This window comes from Pangasianodon hypophthalmus, chromosome 6 (assembly GCF_027358585.1).
Source record: "Pangasianodon hypophthalmus isolate fPanHyp1 chromosome 6, fPanHyp1.pri, whole genome shotgun sequence".
NCBI classification, from domain to species: Eukaryota; Metazoa; Chordata; class Actinopteri; order Siluriformes; family Pangasiidae; genus Pangasianodon; species Pangasianodon hypophthalmus.
This window is the reverse complement of record NC_069715.1, coordinates 9,383,432-9,405,528: the sequence shown is the minus strand read 5'-3', so window position 1 is coordinate 9,405,528 and position 22,097 is coordinate 9,383,432. Positions and strand designations below refer to the sequence as shown.

Here is a 22,097-nt window from a genome sequence, read left to right as displayed (position 1 = left end):
AAATTAGTGTTTATGGGGGTCAATATTTTTGCCCCCTTTTCAGAGAAGATTCTTAAGTTTTTTTGTTTTTTTTAAAGATACTTTTCCAGAGTTCTGTGGCAAAATGGTTTCAAAGAAGTTTTCACAAAAATGGATGACTTTATTTTCTTTATTTATCTTTAATTTTGTTATTAAATTCAAACACTGAAAAGTTGTACTTACAATAACAATCAATCTTCAATTTGATCTATAAAACTAACCCTCTAACTAGTATAAATGTATAAATTGACATAAAAGCCCAAAACAATATGTCTTTCATATGCATTCAAGTACCTGGAGTATCTGGAGTCAAGTTTTAAATGTATACAACTGAGAGACAAAATACAATGAGGACATAATTTGGGTGGGTTTTGCTGAGTAAACTCTTCAGGGCAAATAAAATTCACTACCAAGTTTATGACACAATCCATAGTGTTTTTGTTGCTAAAGCTTATCATCCCAACAAGAAAAGTATAAGTCATCTTCCTTCATCTTTACAGCACAAATGCATCCGCACATATGCTTTTAAATCGTATAATACTCATGCCATTGGTTTCCAACATCCATTCCACATCTATGATTGTTGTAATATTGCAGCTATAAGAAAAGTGTATTAAATAAGTTTTTAATTCCTTCATTATACAGTATGTGCTTTATATTCCATACTTTCAATCAAATAAAATATGATACGCTACAAATATTTATGAAATCAAACATTTGGATTCCTCAGGAGCATATTCTATTATGAATTCAGGGTAAATCTGGTACTTCTCAAAGACAACAAAAATGCTTGGATTGCTGCAGTTGTCCACACAGCTGTCATAGAAGCCTTTGCCCATGGATTTAGGCGGAGGACGGACAAAGCTGCTGTGGCCCCTGGTGTAGTGACCCACCAGAACCCGTGCCACAAACATCTTTTTGCTGCTGTCTGCAGACTGAGAGTATTGATCAGAGTAGGAGGCATCTCTGGCAAAATAACTACCTGAGTAAGAAACAAAAAAACACACTGATGCTGAGAAAAATAAAACTTTAAGTGTGCACTGCCTTATTAAATGTGATTTAAAATGATTCTGACACCAAATGTATTTTATACTCAAAACAGTCTGCATACCTGTATTTATTTGTGCTGCATATAACATACTTGAACATGAAAAAAAAATACATTTTGGAACTGGTCTACAATATATAATCATTTAAAACTATTAATAATATTCTATACAGAGCAATAATTACTTATTCATTTGCTCTCACCTTTTCCATATAACGTGCCATTCACCCCACAAATCCTCCAGTCAAAGTTCTGCTCACAGATGACCTCTATTAGAGACTGCTGTGTGCCGTGAAACAAGAGTTTCTCATCCACATCTCTCCCTCCATTCCGCTCTTTCATCTGCTCTTTCTGCCTGAAAAGAAGATTCATAATGTGCAGTTGGAGTATAGACTAGACTTATACTGCACTAGACTCCATCCAAGGAGCAGTGAAGATGTTAAGCTTTTCACAGTGGGGAAATGAAACAGTGAAATAAAACTGTATTCACAACACACACATTCAAGTTCTACGTTTCATCTGTGTCATAAATAGTACATTGGCACTGGTATTGTTAAGTATGCTAACAATGTTGAGTAGGTAAATGTGTTTCTCAAGCATTCTCAGAGTGCAGTGACCTTGTTAAAATAATGTTCTTTGATAACAATTCATGACTCAAGGTAGGCAAGGTAGACCTTACCACTGGAAAACTTTCCATAAAGAGCTGTTCTGGTTCCTCTCAATGCTGGTGACGTTGTACTTTGGCATGGTCTGTTTAAAGAGCTTCTCTACCATGAGGAATTCAGCGTCTGTCCTAGATAAGGGAACCAGCTGGCAACCAAAGTTCAAGTTACTGTACTATTTGTAAACCACAATTAAGGATACTGAAGCAGTAGGGAACAGCAATCACTCAATAAATAAGCCACTAAGCAGAACAGTACGCTAACAACACAAAGCTTGGAATCATAGCATAGCCAGAAATAAAACAACACATGATGTGTACCTTGTAGGAGAAACTGGGTAAAGCTCCTTTATCCCAGTGAGCAGGAACTGCCACAGAGGAGGAGCTGGAGCTTTCACTATGAAGAAAACACGCACAAAAGAAAGACTTGTGTTTATATCACCCTTAACATCTATATGAGAGATATATGGTCATTTACTATTGTTGTCTTACACGGTTTCATTAAATAGAATTTTATTTGTATAGCACTTTTAATAATAGACATAATTCACTATTCAGCTTTACAGAAATCTGGATGTAGATTCAGATCCCTAATAAACAAATCAGAGGTGACCGTGGCAAGAAAAGACTCCCTGAGACAACATGAGGAGGAAGCTTTGAGAGAAAGCAAATTCAAAAGGGAATCCTCTTCTGAGGGCCACTGGTTAGTGGGATTATAAAGCTTCACTCTTCTGCAACTATAAAGTCAAACAGTAGTAAGTATGTTGAAAGGATGTTCATTATGAGCATATTGTGAATATGTATATTTTTGAGTCCTGCGATCAGCACAGAACAGTATGTTTGATTACAGCAGCAGCTCTTAGATGCAAATCTACAATATCCATGTAAGATTAACCACTGAAGAAAGGGTGAAAAGCAGTTTTTGGAAAGTGCAGATCTTTAGGGTATTCATGTGATATCATCCACAACAGCAGAGGGTGAGACAGGATGAGGCACACGCATCACATCAAGGTTTATAAGATTATTTGCTATTGCTAAACTCAGTGACAAGCTTTGGCTTCTTTCAGTGTAACAGCTGATTCTGACACATCTAACAAAATTACTTATTGACTTATGAATTGAACTGAAGTGGATCCAGTGTCTCCAGTTCGATCCTGCGCTCGGGTTACTGTCTGTGTAGAGTATACTTGGAGCAGCACGTTCTCTCAGTGTCTATGTGGGTTTCATCTGGATTCTCCAATTCCCTCCCACTGTCCAAAAGCATGCAGGTAGGTAGACTGGCTATGCTAAATTGCCCCTAGGTGTGAATGAGTGTGTGATGTTCGTGCATGGTCCCTCATGCCCTGTGTTGCCAGGATAGATTCCAGATCCACCACGATTCTGACCAGTACAAAGTGGCTACTAAAGATGAATGATTTATTCCAATTTTTCAGCTTTAAGATGATACCGACACTTCATTTGGTCCTTATCCTGAGGCAAACGCTTACTCAAAACTTTAACTAAGATTGCTCTAATGTTGGTTAAGCCTTCGTCTTGTGATATTGCATCAGATCACTTCATATAGGCTAAAATTGAGCATCTGTGAATATGTATCACAACAACAGTGATTCAGTCAGTTTTAGCCTGATACCTTTTTAGCTTGCTCTCAACCTCTAGAGCAGAGACAAATCGTGGCCTCCTCCGAATCGCTCTTTTTGTTTGGTACAGAATGTTTTGCTGATACATGTCTGCAAATCAAATATACCACAACAGAAACTGAGCATATATGCATTTTATAATACAGCAATGATAGAATAGAGAGAATATCCTGCTTGGGTTACCTTTCAAGTACAGCATGTATGTATGTTTCTCAGAACTGACAGGGATTTCACTCTGCGGATCCGACTGGTAAACGTTCTCTAGGGTCTGAGAGGTGAGAGGAGTGGCCAGCTGTGCATCCATCTGTAGACAATGACATCATGTCGTGTTGAGTTCAATTACTGAAAAATATATTACGAACTACCACTCAGTCCCAGTTACGGACTGGAAGGAAAGTCACTGACCCCCTGTCCATATTCAATCCATTGTTCTTTTTCATTTTTCCAGTACCAGAGCCACTCAGTGGTCAGGATGAAGTTAGGGGGTTTGGTAACAGACGATGCTGTGGACAGACGACGAACTTGTCTCCCTCCACATGTCATGGAGATGAAGTTGACAGTCTCAGGCCCTGGACTAAGAGTTTAATTTCACCATTTAGTGTTAATATTTTTACACTTAAATTTGGCTTTTTGCACTTAAATGCATATGCAACTACTTCAGAATAAAAGATCAGTGTTTACCTCACTTCATTAGCTGGATTACAGAAGGCTCCCTCAATTACCTCTCCATTTGGCAAGTCTTTCCATGTTTGTCCATTCTTATCTAAAACCTGCCATTTATATGGCAAGTGGTAATGAACACGGACACACTTATCTAAAAAGATCAAAAAACAAAAAAGACAAACAATATAATATAATAAGTTTACTAAGTGAGAAAGTGGAACAATACTAAAAATATTTTATGTGCACGACACATTTTCTCTAATCAACATAAACTATATTATATATACTTAAACTAGGGTGACTGTTATTTTGTTATAGTAGTTATTTTGAGCAATACAAAGTATGTTTTAAAGTATAATTCTTGTTATAAATATGAACCATTTTTAGTCACACTTACATTCCCTCCATCTCTGATCATGGGGATTCTCAAACATGTGAAGGGACTGGGATGACAGTAAGATATTTTGGGTCCTGATTTAAATTAAAGTGTTACCATTTTATGGTCCAGAAATATTAGTTCTAATGCTTCAATAATGATAAATGAATACATGTATTGATTATTATCACATGAGTAAATGTATGAGTCATATATGAATAGTCATTAATAATCATAACAGTTAAGCATTGACATCATAACAGTTAAGCATTGACATTCATTCTGTTAATTAACATCATGATTTGCAATCAAAAACTGCTTTTTGTGGGCAAATATAAATCAGAACAGACTGGCCCAATTATGTATGTACATGGGCATCTCTGGTCAGTCAGTGCTCACTGGGTACATATAATTTACAACAAATATAAATTTTACGAAAATTTACTATTTTCTAAAATTTTCAAAGTACTAATTTGCAAATAAACCTAAGTCAGAGTGAATAATGACAATGGAAAGTGAGTAACACAATGTAAATAGGTAGTTTCTATCATTCAGCAAATCCCACAGTATCTACTGATCTGTGCAATACCTTTAAAGCTGCAACCTCTGCGAATGAAGAAAAGGCAAATCTCATTTGGGTCAGGTTCGTTTGCAGGCTTTGGACTTTCTCCAGCAGCCAAAGATACTGAATAAACAAAAGATTAGAATGAGATTCTAACAAAAACCATGAGAAGAAATATTAATCAAGCTGAAGCCCAAGGCCATCTAGTTCTAACCTGGTTCAGGACTGACTGTTTTAGCCAGATGATGTGGGCCAGGTGGTTTTTCCTTAGAAGAACAGATCAAAAACCTGTTTTTGTAAAATTTGCGGAAGTTGTTGATGTTTTCTGGGCTGAGTCCTCTGCCATTAAGAATTTTGACAGCAGTGGCATCAAATGAATGAGCTCTTTTGCAGGCAGCACCGAATTTACAGTCATCCTGTAGGAAGTGCTGGCAGACGTGCAGGTTGGTGCAGGACGCCTGATACCTACAGCCTCCATGTTCTCCATTCCCCTTATTATAATGGGTGCAAACCTAAATCCATGCACAATATGAGTCAAAAAATTATGACCACTTGGTTTGATCAGATAAACACATGTTGTGTACTTGATGTCTGTCACTGACCTCTGGCAGGAGGTAGGGGTCATTCTGCAGCAATAGCTGGAAAAGTGCAGACTGTCCGAGTTGCTGGAGTCCCACTTTGCGCAGGAGTGCTGAGTTATGAGAGGAATCCAAGGCGTGGGAGTTTTTGCATTTTTCCCTATAAGAAAATGATGGTTTCTAAAACTTCCCCTTGTCAAAAAATCCTATTGGAATTTCAGTTTATCCTTCAGGATCGTATATGATTTTAAGATTTTAGAATCTTAATGGACACAGTGATTCTTTTAAACTTAAACTTTTAAATTTTGTCCTGTAGGATCTTATTTGATCCTGACAAGGGTCAGAAGTGAAACCTGAAGAGTTTTAACAATCAGAGCTACTAACAGATTTCCTCTCTGTGGACTCTATTTACTCACCTGAACCTGCAGTTCCCACAAACCAGATACCTGCAAAGGTGCAGAGTTTCACAGCCAGCACACTGGCCAGGGAGTGTCTGACAAACTCTCAGAGGGGTTTTAGCGATGATCACAGTGTCAGCACTGAAAAGCTCCATGTCTGCTCTTCTCTCACTGCCTTCCACCACCAGCAGCCTGTCCACATCACACACATCTTCTCGAAGCACTTCATCTGCTACTGTGAACCGTTTCCGCAAGATCTGCTCCAAAGTTTTAAAATCCAAACTGCCTCCATGCTGACAAACTGCCTGGAACATATATGATGATACTGCATTTGACATGGTGTGGAGTAGAAACTGTTCAGTGTCTCGGTTATTAACTGCAGGACACCGTCACAGTACTGTAAGTGTGACAGCCTTTTTAACAGGGTTGCCAGATTTCACTCAACTCGATCAATGACAACAGTCTATAAGCATAGATTCACAGCTTTCTCTATTAATCATCACAGAGTTTGCTTTAATAAATATTTAAGTGCAAGTAAATCTAGATTCTAATTTTAATATTAAGATAATTGTAAAAAGTTAGAGGTGGATTTTTTTCGGCACAATCTGGCAACCCAGACGCGTCCAACAGCAGCGGATTTTTCAGGAAATGAAACCGAGAAGAAGTCCAGTGGCACTGAGGCTGAATCCCAAATGCACACTATTTCTAACAAGTGCACTACATCGTAGATATTTGGGATTCTGGCTTGTTTAGACAAGCGATATGATTCATTTTTCTTCAGGCACAATCTGTGTTTTTAGTTCATTAATTAAAGAGCCGAGTTTCATGAGTGAGTTTCATAATTTTTAGTTTCATAGCTTTAAGCTTACTCCAACTATACTTTATTTGGAACAAACAAACAAACAAATAAATAAATAAAATGTAGAAATACACTGCCAGAAATATGTTTGCAAAAGGTTTTGCTCACTGAATAAGCATTATGTAACTAAATTCCCAAGTGAAATCTGTTGCGCATGCGTGAACCTCAGCCCTCGACTACACCCATTTCTCACGCCACTTTGATAAAGTTCTGATAATAATAACTATTGTAAAAGCTCAGTGGGTCACACACACACACACACACACACACACACACACATATATATATTTTATATTTATACATATATTAAAATATACATATTTATAAATAATTTAACGAAATCTGAAATGGGATGTTCAGAAGCACATGAGGGTGTGATGGTCAGGTGTCCACAAACTTTCTGCTATATAGTGTATCTGGTTGGGCTTTTCTCCACCTGTTCCTATGGATGAGCCACCACTGTAATTGTACCAAAACCTGGGCTACTGCTTTCACTCAGTCTCCTGTAGCTGTGTTTTGTTTGACTGACACAATTAATGCCTCCTTCATATTGTATTCCCACTTTAGAGAAATGTGCCCATGTACATCATCACCTGCCTTATACGTGGCAGTCAAACTGGTTGTATGTGTAAGTTGCTGTGTTGACAAAATGCAAAATTACAGAACCATGTTCTGTAACCATGTTTTTTGTGTTCCTGGATACACAAACAGTTCCTGTTAGAAACAATGTCAACACTTCGTAACTGCTGGAACTACTACACTCCACACATGAGACAGCTTGTGCTATGACACCACCTCCTGGTGATATAACAATAATAATAATAATAATAATAATAATAATAGAAAATATACATTTCTATAACAATCTGCCTATGAATTAGAATTTTTTTTAAATACACAGGTAGCATGTCAGTGCAATCTACAGTCATTTGAAATGAATCATTAACCATTAATCATTAATTTGATGAATCCCACCCTATTGTCCCTTCTGTTGTTATTCCTTGGTATTGATCCCAATATGATTTTGAAAACATTTTTTCCTTCTGTATAGATTTACGATTAGGAGAGCAATTAGTTATTTACAAGAAATCAAACATAAAAGACATTAGGAACATCAGTTTATATAATTAGGCTGAATGTTCATATGGTGTTTTTTTTTACTGATTATTTACAGATCAGTTTATTATATGCAGTAACCTTTCATTAGACTAAATTATTTCTACAAATTCTTATATAATTGTATCAAAAGCTGTTCGGCATACTAAATCATACAAATCCTATCCTTTGTTATTCATTTACTAATCACAGAGTCATAGAAGTTTGTTTTTTTCTTCAAATCAGGCTCACAGGAATCACTGTCTATTTTTATCCATCACCAAAATTCTCTCTCTTGGTAATTTTGAACAGACATCTGCATTTAGGGCAAACATACATGTCTCAAGAGGACAATGAGCCAAAGCACACTTGCTTTCTTTTGTCTGCTTTTGTGTAGCCACTCCATTTAGTGTCTGAAAGTCCATTTTGCATACTGTCTAATTCCTAATGGTCTATCAAGCACGTACAACCATACAGGACAAGAACATGCTGATCAAACTATGTTCTTTATTAGAAAGACATGATACAGAGCAGTGTATCTGCCCAAATAAAATAAAACTAAATTAAAAAAAAAAAAAAAGCTCCATAACTTGTTAGAATGTTGCATGCCATATATACAGTCTTATACAGAAAAGTGCAATGTCACAATGAATAAGCAGTATATTTATCGAATTACTTCTACTGTTCAATAAAGCATTCACTGTCTTTTCCTATGTACTGCACAGGTATGAAAGATGAGCATGACAGCACAGAGGATATTGGCTTGAAGCTCCTCTAAAACGGCTTTTAAAGGCACTTTCACAAGTCCATACTACAGATGAACATTGCCACATTGATATAACAGCAGTCTGATACTGTACACCTGTGGAGAGATAAATCCAGGAATAAACCCTGAAACAAATACACTCTCTAATAAAGCAAGTTCTGTCTGCAATGCACTGTATGCCTTATTACAAAAAAGAGAACCTACATTAAAATGTTATCATTACAATTTAACAGTTAGTCATTCAAAAGGCAAAATCATGTTTAAAATACAATATGAAATATTAGCAACAAGTGTTACTTATTTCCTGACAACACTGGTTCAACAGATGGTCCACTGTTGTATATTAAAATTCAGTATAAGCATATGATTTATGATTATTAATATAACACACACACACACACACACCATTCCGTCCCATTTGCCGACATTGTTTTAGTGTAGTCACTATATGTAAAATCTGCCCAATTTGCAAATGCCAGTTTTGTTATGTGCAATTTAACTACATTTTCAATCTCAGTGGTCACTCTGTATATTGAACTGTACAATTGGGACCAGCTGCTACACATTTACAGTGAAATCTGCATGATGCAACTGCTTTCAATACATTTCATAGTTAAGATCATTAAAAAAGGCTTCTAAGATGCTGAGAGCTTTTACATATTATTTAAATATTAGGCAGTTCACTGATCTAGAGCACGGACTGAGGCAGGTTGGCCCCCACACTTGCACACCACATGTAGCAATAAGGATGATAACATTGACATTTTATAATAACAGTCAGAGAGTCCATGGCTATTGGCTTCATGCCTTTGTTTGGTGAAATTACAGAAATATTGCCTTGAGTCTTTTTTTTAAGACTTAATAAAAGCTTTTTGCATATCATAACTAAAAAGTATCATACTTCATGCTCTATATGTAGAAATCTGAGAGATTTTTGAACAATGAAGTTCTGTACCGTCTGTAAGAGCAGTAGTGTGGATTAACGCATAATGGAGTTGTTTCTGGCAGCTAAACTGGACAATTTATAACCATATCATAATGGCTAAAGAGACATTTGATTCTGATTAGCTGTGCAGAATACACAGGGGTTTTTCTATTAATAACAAAAACTTATGAAAAAGCTAAATCTTTCACACTTGCACTCCTCAGTCTACTGTTCTATATTCGACTCATGGTGATAGTAATATTACTGGATGTATTAAACTAAAAAAATAAAAAAAGAAAAATCAGAAACCACTGTTTTATTACTCGAATCATTCTACTTTCATTGGTGATATCTGTGTATATACATATTACTATTGTTACTATCAAAAATATAATATTCAAAGTAAAGCCTTGCATACACTACTTCTCTTGGTCTAAAAAAACTGCAACTGCTTTTCAGAACAAGGAATTAGCAGCTTTTTTTGAGACACCACCAAAGACAGGGTTAGTTTTTCATGCGGCAGTGCTGCTTTGTTACAAGTAAACCACATTCATTGCTTAGTAACTGATTAGCTGTAGGCTCAGGTCCGTTTGAGACGAAAGAAATGAAATTTCACACAATCCTGAGGCTGTAAACTAAGAAACGAAAAACCCTGCTTTGTTCCTGTATTATTCACATTTAGCATTTCTCTACTAGATGTAAACTATGAACAAATTATTCTAACCACGCAGGAAGCCTTTGTGATTTGTTGCTTTCTTTTATAATACAGTTGCTTAACCTAGTTATAGTTTCCTTATCTATTCATACTGAGAATTACATTAGAAATTAACCTGGTCTATATACATGCAAGAAATGATCAGACTCATGTCACGTGAACACGTTCTATACGCTGTGACTGTTTTGTGTTTTGCACCAAAACTGGATCAAAGAGTGGCTTCTAATGCAGACCACACAGGAGAATGGTTCACATTTCAATGCAGAAAGAAAGTTTAAAATCCTTTAGGCAAGTAAACATGTTTAAACAAAGTTCTGCTGTCTGTTACAGTTTATTATTGACCTGTGAAATTATTAGTAGTACATGTACAGAAGCTTAAACATCCCTCCAGGCTGATGATCAGCACTTGTTCTGTTTATAGCAATGGAACAGAGGAACAGTAGGTTCTTCAGTCCAGTCCAGATGTAGAATATCGAGATGTAACAGATAAAAAGCAGTCCATTTAAATCAACAAAAAACTCCCACTGCTGAGCTGTGATTGGTTCACATGGTGCAGGACTTGTCGAGAGGATCCTGGGGTGGTGATGCTGAAGCCTGAGCTGTACCCCCCTTAGGCAGTGCCACCATGGGCTTGGGACGGAGAGCCGGGGGTTTGAGCTGCACGCCCATTCGCGGGGCTACGGCGGGTTTGAAGGTGCTCATGGCGTCGCTGGAGGAGCTGGTGCTGCGACGGAGCGGGTGACGATTCACAGACTCAGCAGAGCTGCCCGCTGTAGTCGGAGAGTTCTTCATCTGCTCCAGCGTGTCCAGAACCACGTCAGGGGCGTGCTTAGCTGAGCTCTGTCTCTCCAGCTCACGCAGCTCATTCAGAGCCGTGTTCATTGTCTCCTCTATGTCCTAGTGAGAGAGACAAAGAAAAGAAGGAATGAGACAAATGGCACACAGCACACTATAATAAATCAGGTAAAGTTACAGTGACTACACTATAATGTCTCCTCATTATTTTGCAAAACAATGCAATATATAGAGATTCGAGACAGTCATATAAATATGAATTGTTATGTGTTTCTAGATGATAGTCTGTTTGAGTGAGTGAGTGTGTGTGTGTGTGTGTGTGTGTGTGTGTGTGTGTGTGTGCTCTTGCTGAACTGTGCTGCTGTCATTTGTAGCTGCTGCTGGAGCTTGACAATGTTCTCAGCACCATTTTTCTCTCATTACTGAGATGCTAATAAGAGCCCACCAAGAGCCAGAGCTTATTATACAGCATGACTTGACAGACACCACACCCCCTACTGCCTGTCAAACAGCACCAGCTCCATGTAACTTTTTTTGTGTGTGAAATCCACAGCACATACTGCACCAGATACCACCAACAAAGAATAACACTGAACTGACTGAACTGAACACTGTGTGAATCAGTAATAATGCCCATCAGTGGTAGGTTGGGAATCTTACCCGACTTGAGGATTCAACTTGATTTCAGTTGCAATGATGTGATTATACATGCTGTCTTAATGCATCTTGATATTTTATTTGCCATTTCTCAGTATGTGCCTGATTATATCATCGTTTTCATCTACTGTGAATAAGATTTTTGTGCATTAGGTCTTTCACTACAAACTTCAGTATAAAAGTCTATCAAAACAAGCATTTCCTAAATGTTTTGGCCAAATGACCCTCATTCCATCATGTACAGAAAGAGTATAAAATATGCCAAGAAATATGCCAATTATGTTAGGATTCATTGTCTCATTTTTTTTGTCACTTGAGACCACTTGAAGCCACTTGGGATTCAGCCTCACTGTGTGACATCCCTGAGTGAAAATGAGTTTTAGATACGGCTGATTGTTTTTTGGATGCTGGTTATTAATAGAGCAGTACATTTCACTCACATCTATCAAATGTGCAAAGTGTGACATTTGAAACACAGCAATAGTGTGGTGTTACAGCTAATTTTCGTCTGTGGCAGTAAAATATATAGTGCTCATTAACATTTTAAAGCATTCAAATACTAAATCTAATCTATAATTTTATCAGAATGTTTTGACTACTACTTATTTAAAAACATAAGCCTATATAAAAGTCCAGTTATGACATTTTGTGTGCAATCAATAGAGGATCATGAAGCATCTAAGAATCAATCATTTTTCCCATCCCTAACTAATAGTAGTCAAGGTGAATGGACTTTGAAGACCTTCATGAGTTAATCAGTTCACTCATGACGCCCTTTGTATGATTGGCAAAACTTTATGACACGGATCCATTCGCCTTAAAGCCAGAACATTTTAAGAGGACGTGGGTGTTAGGAGCAGGAGGCAGTCACTGACTGTGTTACAGGGCGTGGTGTGAGGGATGCCGCCACTCGCTGACCTGTGCGATGCTTTCCGGGTCCAGACCCCTAGCCATGTACTGGCCTGAGGAAGTGGATCTGCGGATCGGGGGGCTCTCCATCTTCTTCAGAGACTCATGACGACTGATGTTGGTGAGGCTGCTGTGGCCTGTGAGGCCGCTGTGACCCGTGCGCCTGCGTCTCTCCGGACTGTCTGTGACTATCGGGCCTCTGCCACGCACTACCTCACGAGGGCTGTAATGGCCTAGCACAGGTGAGCCGAGGGCTGGGTTCCCATGAGTACCGTGGCTTTGAGATGGATGGACCATGCAGTGGGCATCGCTGGGGCGTCCTGGGGGCTTGCGATTCGGAGGGTCACTCCTCTTCCTGTGACGACTACTGGGGAAAGTAAGAAAGAGATAATCGTGACAGAAAAGGCAATAAACAGCAATCTTTTCACATTCCTGATTTAATGCATAATAACCTTTTTATTGTATTTTATGGTTTTCACTCCCTTCTCTACTTGTGTCTGACCTTCAGATGAGTACTTCCGCTCATTATTTTTGTTTGCACTCAGTCTGGCATGTGGTACCCAAAGATAAATCATGGTCACAGGGGTCAAGATGAACCAGACTTAGCACAAGAAAAGATAATAATGAAAAATGCATGCTTTTTGGAGTGCATTTAATTTACACATTATAATGCTGCTGAAATGGGTAACAACTGACCAGTTGCTGCATTAAACTTTATCATATCCATAAACTTTGGTGGCACGTTACTGAGAAAAATGTCAGGTTATACAGGTAACTCCAAAATGAATCACACAGCATAATTATAAAAATATACAGAACTCAATCAGGCACAAAATAACAAGTATCGATGTGCAATATCAGACAATATTTATGAATACATAATAAATTGTATAGGCTCCAAAAAATCCTCCTCGTTTACACCTGGGTAGATAGTATTGTTAATGTCACCTGATATAATATGTCTCTTTCTGATGGAGTATGTTATCCTTGCTTAATTTTCTGAGAAACTTTCAATACCCTGGTTTTAATGTGCTGATTTATATTGCACAGATGTAAAAATGATTTATAGGCCAGATGTAAAAATATTATGTTTTTGCAAAACTGCATGACATGTTTTGTTCGCTATATTACTATTACTACCTCTCACATTTCCAGTCTGAGATGAAGCTAATTAACCAAATATTTTTCCATAAACCTTTTATACAGCTTTATCAAGGGTGCCAATAAATCTGCACCTGACTGCAAAGTTAGTGGCAGGCTGGCAAAAACATGATAATACGCATTATGACCAGCAGAGCGCGCTCTACACTGCACATAATCTCCCTTGCTGCCTCAAAACACACTGCCTTAGTGTTTACATTCAATTGAGCAAACAGAAGAAACAAGCTCACACTCTATAACGCACAGCCTAATGATCTGCAAGTATCTAAAGCTGGGTGACTTCTGAAAGAACTGACATTAAACAGTAAGCTAGATACAGCCGACATACCAGACTAGACTATCTGAAGAAGTGGGAGCGGTCAAGCTGTTACTAATGTACATTCTAACTGACTTTCCTTGCTGAGTCTACCAGCAATCACTGCATTAAACTAAATATGTTATGATTTGATCACTATCATTACATGCTATTTGGTGCAGCAAGTTCTTGTTTTTAGAAGGAAGTACAGCATGTTCTTCACTGCACTCACGGAAGGACGAGAAAGTCTAAATAAAGACAAATGTGGCAAATGATTTAGAAGAAGTGAGGAGACATTGTTGCAAGAAAGAACGAGGGAAAAGACTGACTGCAGAAATAAAGGTCATTTTCATGTGATAGTGTGTTCTGAACTCCAAATGATTTAAAACACATAGAACACGTGCAACGGCCACAAAAAAATGGTGAAAGCTGAACTCAGTGGCATGTAGAAAGAACCAGGGACTATCTGATTACTATATGCTTGTTATTGGACTCTCATTGTATGAGATTTCAGAGGATATACAGTTGGGCGGGGTAGGTGAGACGAGAGGAAGCACATCCTGGGCCATTGCTCCATTTAGTGTTAGTGTACTGGGAGTTTTTGGTATAAATATTGTATTAGATTAGGGTCTTGTTGAGAGCTTTAAGGGACTTTGTATTAAATATTTGTATAAATATTGCATAAGGGGCTTAGAGCTCTGCAGCTGAAGATTGATATATTGAGAAATGGAGATACACTGATACATCGGTAGCTGCGATGTGTAAGTATAACATTATTGTGGGAAGGTTTTTAGTGTCTCACCTGCTGATGAATGCGTCAGGTCTGTCTGCGGGAGAGGTCAGATCTCTGCTGGAGCACTTCTCATCTCCTCCGTGTCCACTGCTCGCCTCGCTGTCTGCCTTCTGACTCAGAGTGTCTGAGAAGGTATCGTCCCTGAGACACAACACGCAGGAGGAGAATCAAAACTCTGCTTCATCATTATTTACTGGAAGCCTACTGTCCTCATGTACTGCACTGCTTGAACCTATAAAATGTCTTACAGCTTAGAGTGACACAAACAATAAATACAATTACAAATTGGCCACAACTGGTGATCATCAGGGTCCAAGCATTACTTCACAAGTAGGCCTGACATTGCCATTACACTATAGCTACAACACTGCTTATTGAACTATGTGCTAATTAAATCAGAGTCAGCTGACTGTTGCACAGAACAACTCTGTCAAAATTGTTCATCATCCCTTACTGATGGGCACAAAAATGAAGAGTAAAAAATTTCAGTTCTATCAGACAAGCAGTTTTGGAGAAAGTTATTTTAAATGTTATCACAATCCCTTTGGACAAACATCACACAAATTTTGTTAACTTCCTTAGAATCAGGTCCTGTTCAAGTCTCATGAGAATCTATGAAAGCATTTTTGAGTAACAACAAGTAAAGCACCTGAGCTCCACCCAGAAAGGATTCATTGGCATCTGATGGCCACACTGTTTATGAAAGTTCGTAAGTTACTCTAGATAAGGGTGTCTGCCAAATGCCATAAATGTGAAACTTAATCTCAGTCATTCTAAAAAAACAACCAGACAACTTCACAAAAAAGATGTTTTACATATTAAAAAAGAAATTGGTGCTTAGACCTCAAGTAAACAGCTTATGCAGATTGCATGCATGCGTCATCAGTTGCTCAGCATACTAAATTAATACGAGATATCTTCTGAGGTCTAAATTATTTACTTTCTATTACCCAATTTATCAGTCGAATCTCATGCGTGCAGTATTATTAGTTACCTAGCACATTAAATCAGCAATAGGCTACATATGAGATTTAGATTGAGGTCACTCCAGGCTCTGAGCTTGAGGAAGGAAATCCTGCCTGTGTGGGAGCTGTCCTGCAGACTTCCTTTCCCTCCAACCATCTCTCTACAGGACAGAATGCCTGACACTGTCTGCCTCTGCACCTTCAACTCCCTCCAGCCCTGTGCTGGCCTATAAATTCTCTCACCCCAACGTCATTATCAACACTCATGGCTTTGCTCAGGATCAGGCATTACTCAGGCAGTGTCTCTATGAGACCTCAATTATGCTGCACAGGTTGCCCAGGCAGTATTTGTCATGACTTTGGGATTTGTTAAAGGAAGAGTTCACAGGAGAGTGAAAAAGCAGTCTAAGCACTGCCAAGATGAGCAAACCAGGGGAGGACACCCAGTGGGGGGTTAGCTCTGAGTAATCCCATGAAACAGTATTACTAATGGGAATCCTTCACTTGCCAAGTTTGGATTTCTCCCAGAACCTGGGAAGCTTAGAGTCTTAGTAAGAAGCATAAATGACTGACAGAGGAATTGATCAATATGACAGCTGATTGAACCTAGAAGTCTCTGTCCAAACAAAAGGACTTACTAGCTAATTTACCATATCATACTATATAGTGGATTAAAAAAGTCTACATACCATTTTTTTTAAAATGCATGTTTTTGTGATGTGAAAAAAAAAAGAAACCAAGATAAATCATGTCAGATCTTTTTCCACCTTTAATGTGATGTATCAACCAGCAAAAAACAAACAGAAACAATTAAAGAGGGAAAAGAAAATAAAAAAATACAAAATCATGGTTCAATATGTGTGCATACCCTTTTATAATGAGGCATGTGACTGTTCTTAGAGTCAACCAATCATATTCAAACTCAAGTTTAAAAGTATTTACACTATATGGCCAAAAGTTTGTGGACACCTGACCATCACACTCATGTGCATTTTGAACATTCTATTCCAGATTTAGTCCTCCTTTGCCGTTAGAATAACTAATAACCTCCATTCTTCTAGGAAGGCTTTCCGATAGATTTTGGAGAGAAGAAGTGGTTCATCTGTATGAGCTAATGTACAGTAAGTCATACTCACATGTCCTGCACTACAATGTACTGGTGAGGCACCAAGCCGTCGATGCCGTTATGTCTGCCCTCCCACCAGTCTTCCGAAGCACGCTGGTACAGCAGCAGAGACGCCCCCTTCTTGAAGGACAGCTCACGTGAAGAGCGGCCCATGTAGTCGAACTTGGCAATGGCTTCAATTGGTTCGCCCTCTGCACAGGTGATACAATACATTTAATTTCAAACATAGAAACCAGAATGAAAGTTAGAATATGTCACATGGACTTTTTCATTCAGGTTGAATCTGCTGATTTCAGTCGCAGTGATAAACCATTAACACATAAAAATCATTTAGGCATGGGAAAGAATGTAGACCTCACAGGATATATCTAAACAGCTGATGTCACTCAACATAGGCTCTGCATTGGCAGAACTTGAATAAAATTGTTTAAATGCAGTGAGATTAGAGTTCCTGCTCTGACCCTTTATGTAAGAACTCAGTGGAGCGTGAAGGGCTTCGATGCATGTAAAGTAGCTGCGGTCCTGGCAGCACTGCCTGTTCCCATCCTGAGCTGTTGCTTTAGCAACATGTCCAGGCTGGGATCAGGGCCCGTTTTAGGCTGTGCTCAAACCCAATACATCACAGCTTTTCAGAGGAACTGCTAGTACGTGAGTGGAATATAATTATTATTGTTGATGAATAATTATTAACTAATAATCAACAAAAATGCTGAGTACAACCACACACGCTACACAGAATTACTTCAGTGAAAAAAAAAATATGTGAAACAAAACAACCATGAAATATTAAAAATCAGCAGCAACCATGAAACATTAAAACCCAACAGTCTTATATAGGTGTACAGCAGTGAAGCAGTGAAGTAGCTCAGCCAGCAAGTGAAATGCAGAGCTAAAAATAGCCTCCGCTCCTTTATCTCCAAAACCCCATTAAGTCAGACAGGGGGTCCCTGAGCGCCAGCTCCACTGCTGCTACCTACTTGCCGCACACCTTCACTATGAGATGTGTGCTTTGCAAATACAATCTGAACAAACCACAAAGGCCTTTTTTCCACTGCACATTCAAAAACAAGAACTGGCGACCTATAAAACTTCGAATGTCATATTTCTAGTTCTTCTCCACCAATGTAAGGGCTGACTGAAATGAACACAGTGATGACAAAAGATACTGAATCATCCTTCTGGGACATAATGACAACACTGTCATGTTCAGTATGGAGGAAATGTCTACAGGCCTTTTGGTTAACCTGTAAGAAAGTTACAAAAGAGCTCAAAAGAGTTTTTAAATTTTCATCAGCAATACGATTCTCAATTCTGATTGGTCAGAAGTTTCTTTGACAGCAGTGCTGGCAACAAATCACATGGTTATATTAATGCTCTTGATATAGTTTCTATAGGAACAAGTGAAGTGGGAATTGTTTGGCAGATCTGTAATGTGTAATTGTTGATATTGTGAGGTTTTATGTTAGGAGATGTTTATTGTTTCATTTTTGGAAGGAGTCTCCAGTGTCACTGCTTTGTAGCAGGCAGAGGTAAAGCTGTAAAGGTTTTCAACACGGAGAAATCTTCAGCGTGGAGAGTTTTCCGGTTTCTAGATAACAAGCTGAACTTTTTATCTTCTTAACTTCAAGAGAAAAAAGGGATGCTGTTGAGGGAACGTCAGGAAAGGACTTATCTTGTAGACATTCCACAATGTTAAATGTAACTATGAACAGATAAAAATGTGTAACTCTTTAATTAGTAAAAATTGTAATCATTGGCAAATAAAAAAGCTGTGGTATATGAGGAATTATTTCGGGACTTGCTCTTATTGGCAACATACCACATCAAGTTTTATTCCTTATTTTATGCAAATACAGCTAAATAAATATATAGTCTTAAGGACATTACGAATGTAGTAAAAATATAATAATCAGAAAATGAAAGTGTATCTTTCACTTGTGGTGTATTCATAACAAAAAAATCAAAAACGTAAATGTTTATGCTGGTTAAGAAATTAAAAATAAATGCACAGTTTCAGTTATCTGGTACCAAAAGTTTTGTAGTGGAAGAGCCATGAAATATACAAGTCATCTCACGTCGACATGGTAAAAAATACCTCATCTCATTCTCAGTGACTGTCAGTACATGCAGACAATAGGACGTGACAAGCAGGAATTTGCTCGGTCTGAATTAATAGACCTTGTCTGAGGCTGACAGTCAGTTGATAAAGGTGATGGCAGGGAGATCAATATGTTCATGTGTTGTGCATAGTCCTTTTCTCTGTTACTACTCTATCTTTATCTTTATCACTTGCTGCCTCAGTGCCATCAGGGCTGAGCTGGATGGAGCTGAGCATACGGTGCCAAAATCAGCTCTGCATTGTGGTGGAGGCTAACCTTCAATAACAGTGAGTACACAAAACAAAGACTTGGCACTAAAGACTCCATCCTTTACATTTACTACAATGACAAACAATCAACCTGGAAAAAAGGGCTAGTTTTGAACAACTGCCAGTTTTAGGTTACATTTCAACCTACTGAATTCACCAAATATAAAGATTAACAAACTGATTGCTGTAGAGAAAAAAATCAAATTGACTAAACTGGTTCAAGCAGGGCTAAAAATCCACGACTCAGCAGTTTCCGCCAACCAAATATAACAGGCTCCACTGCACTCACCACAGCCTCCTGTCTCCAGATGGACTAGCGGGTGACCGAGGGGGAACTAATGACCCGTGCAGAATAGTCCAAATAAGACACACAGCTCTAACTGTGACTCCAAACAGCACTCGCATTGTGTCCACTTACTGTAAATCAACACCAAGGACTATTGACCTCTGACCCAGAGACATATTACTAACAGATGGAACACTGATGTATTGAAAGTACAATTGAAACATATTGAAGTAGATTACACCCATTCATTAAATATTTTATAGTAAGACTTTTGCAGTTTGGTGAAACAAGACCAAATATAAAGTGTGACTGTTACTATTCCACAAAGTGAAACGAAAAACAGGAAGATGTTATAACATTTTAAAAGCTAACCTGCAAAAATGTTGAGCACTGTCTCAATTTTTATAGGAGGTAAATATGTTCATGCCTTCTACATTTGTTTCTTTGGTGATAGGATGTTCTATTAAATACACGTAAAAATAAAATTTGACAACTTGTAGGCTGTATATTACATGTAAGAGGATCTAACAGTTGTTCAGATATGTAGATATGAAGAAGCGAGGAGGAAGTTATAAAGGCATAGAAGTTATTAGAAAATATTTATAGGACATTCAGAAAGAGAGATAGAAAAGAAGTAGTTAAACTGATATCTTATTATTGTTTCGATATTGTCATACCCTATTTGGCTGTTTTTTTTTTTTTTACTTGTGATATTGAAGCACCATCAATGAAACCTAACACACTAAAGGTCTTTCTGCTGTAAATTTAAGTTTTCTTCATTTTGTTCTACGCATGTGCAAGCTTTTGTACTAGACTGTACACAAAGTCTACAAAAAGTGTCTGCCCCTAAATTCTCACTCAGACGCTGATATCTGTTCTGCTCTCTAAAAGCAGTCTGTTCATTGCATTTAGTCCATAGGAACAAACAGCACTGGTTAAAACATAACGCTCAGGGTCTCACTGCACACATAACAGCCCAATGAGGAATGTTTCCAGGATGGACTGAGTGGCAACTAATACCAGTAATCAAACCCAGGCTAATTTCTATAAAAGACAGACAAATAACACTGCTAGCAGTTCACACATAATTGGGGTGAGCCTAAGGGAGTTCTGTCAAGGCGAAGCTCACAGTGGGGTTTAACATGCTATGAGTATGCCTTTGACAGTGAGTCCTGGAAAGAACTCCTTCTACAGCACTCCGCTGGAGCAAAAACATTTGGAGCAAAACCATGGCAGCTGACAGTAATGAACTGCGACCTGTAAGTGTAAGCCTACATCTGTGGGAGCTGATGGAAAACTCAGCTGATGACATACACAATCAGGAGTCTATGTGGGTTCTGGTGGCTGAATGAATTAATACATATGACTCATGGGGTCTGAACAGGCAGTGAGATGAGAACAGGCCAAAATAATCCTTGGCATGGTGAAATGCTGTTTAAAGACTTGATGAGGACTGATGTTTGGAAGTGAAAAGCTTGTATGAACAGGGCTAATAAGGTTTTGGGTGCCGTTACAGTTGCCATGGAAATGAGATCCATCTTTCTGGCAGTGTTTGGAGAAACCCTGATAGGACACATGACAAATGTGGAGCGTTGGGAATGGACACAGGCGCCTGAGGTGGGTGACGTTTAACAGAACGAGTTTGGACTTCCTGTAATTCCTCATTAATGGGTCTACATGTCTGCGTTTTGATATGAAATATGATTGTTGAGAAGACCAGTGTCTTCCATTTAAAGCAAAAGTGAAATGAAATTTAGTTATAGAGAATTGACTCTACAAGGGCTCGCTTAAGATCTGCCAGGAATAAATACGGCATTAATATGAAACTCACTTCAAATGATGCTTGAGAAATCAACATTTAAACAACCCTACAATAACACATTATTCGCTGAGTGGCCTAATAGAAAATCAATGCAATAAATGACGCCCTTTTGCTCCCTCGAATGAGGGGAGCATAAGCAGAATTCACTACTGTATTGAAAGACAGGAAACATGTCCGCACTTAAGGGAATTGTTCTCAGTTTTGTTGCTCTAACAGCTGCTTCCTCTCAGTTTCTTTGAAGAAGAGCTACACAGATGAGTAGGATAAAGGACTAGAAAGAGATTTTAAATCACAAATCTTTTTTTTATTTTTATTTTTTTAAACTTTTCAAGAAACGCTATGTTGTTGGACTTGGCACTGTGCATTACAACTCTAGTGTCTGATTGTTACATGGTTGCTACCTCTACCTGAGCCTGACCACAAGCAAGTTTCAATAAACATATATCCAACATTCTATAAAAATGATAAATAAATAAAACTTTGACTAAATTGGAAGCAATATTAAATTCACTGATGAATCTTGTTGTACACTACAGCACTACAAACACATTACTCATGGAGGAACTGGCACTTATTTTGAGATTTAGGAAGGACGTCACAGAACTGATAAAGGCTCTAT

General features: G+C 38.2%; 2 protein-coding genes across 4 annotated transcripts in view; both read right to left on the bottom strand.

Moving 5' to 3' along the window:
• Nucleotides 1-202: 202 nt before the first annotated feature.
• On the bottom strand, nucleotides 203-6,465 carry LOC113534324 (protein mono-ADP-ribosyltransferase PARP12). The gene is made up of 12 exons (XM_026927019.3): nucleotides 5,960-6,465; nucleotides 5,568-5,703; nucleotides 5,180-5,477; nucleotides 4,993-5,088; nucleotides 4,046-4,178; nucleotides 3,770-3,938; nucleotides 3,548-3,668; nucleotides 3,358-3,454; nucleotides 2,049-2,124; nucleotides 1,746-1,876; nucleotides 1,270-1,421; nucleotides 203-1,000 (listed from the first exon to the last, which is right to left on the bottom strand). The coding sequence occupies exons 1-12, from the start codon at nucleotides 6,277-6,279 to the stop codon at nucleotides 720-722; spliced, it is 2,010 nt and encodes a 669-aa protein (XP_026782820.1). The 5' UTR covers nucleotides 6,280-6,465; the 3' UTR covers nucleotides 203-719.
• Nucleotides 6,466-8,382: 1,917 nt separating this feature from the next.
• The window catches only part of srgap1a (SLIT-ROBO Rho GTPase activating protein 1a), a 94,236-nt gene continuing 80,521 nt past the window's right edge, over nucleotides 8,383-22,097 (bottom strand). For 2 of the 3 annotated variants that reach the window (XM_053235094.1, XM_026927122.3), the window contains exons 19-22: nucleotides 17,013-17,193; nucleotides 14,921-15,052; nucleotides 12,672-13,026; nucleotides 8,383-11,198 (exon numbers count right to left, since the gene is read on the bottom strand). In XM_053235094.1, the coding sequence (XP_053091069.1) occupies nucleotides 10,845-11,198; nucleotides 12,672-13,026; nucleotides 14,921-15,052; nucleotides 17,013-17,193 (1,022 nt within the window). In that variant the 3' untranslated portion in view covers nucleotides 8,383-10,844. Of the gene's footprint in view, nucleotides 11,199-12,671; nucleotides 13,030-14,920; nucleotides 15,053-17,012; nucleotides 17,194-22,097 lie in introns of all 3 variants that reach the window. The other variant, XM_026927121.3, reaches the window with a different exon arrangement.

What these genes read in the sequence shown, in the direction of transcription:
- LOC113534324 (XM_026927019.3), bottom strand. Translation starts at nt 6,279, where the DNA reads ATGTCAAATGCAGTATCATCATATATGTTCCAGGCAGTTTGTCAGCAT. An exon ending in AATCCAGCTAATGAAGTGAG is followed by an intron (nt 3,939 to 4,045) that starts GTAAACACTGAT and finishes TTAAACTCTTAG; the next exon opens with TCCAGGGCCTGAGACTGTCA. An exon ending in ATACATGCTGTACTTGAAAG is followed by an intron (nt 3,455 to 3,547) that starts GTAACCCAAGCA and finishes TTTGATTTGCAG; the next exon opens with ACATGTATCAGCAAAACATT.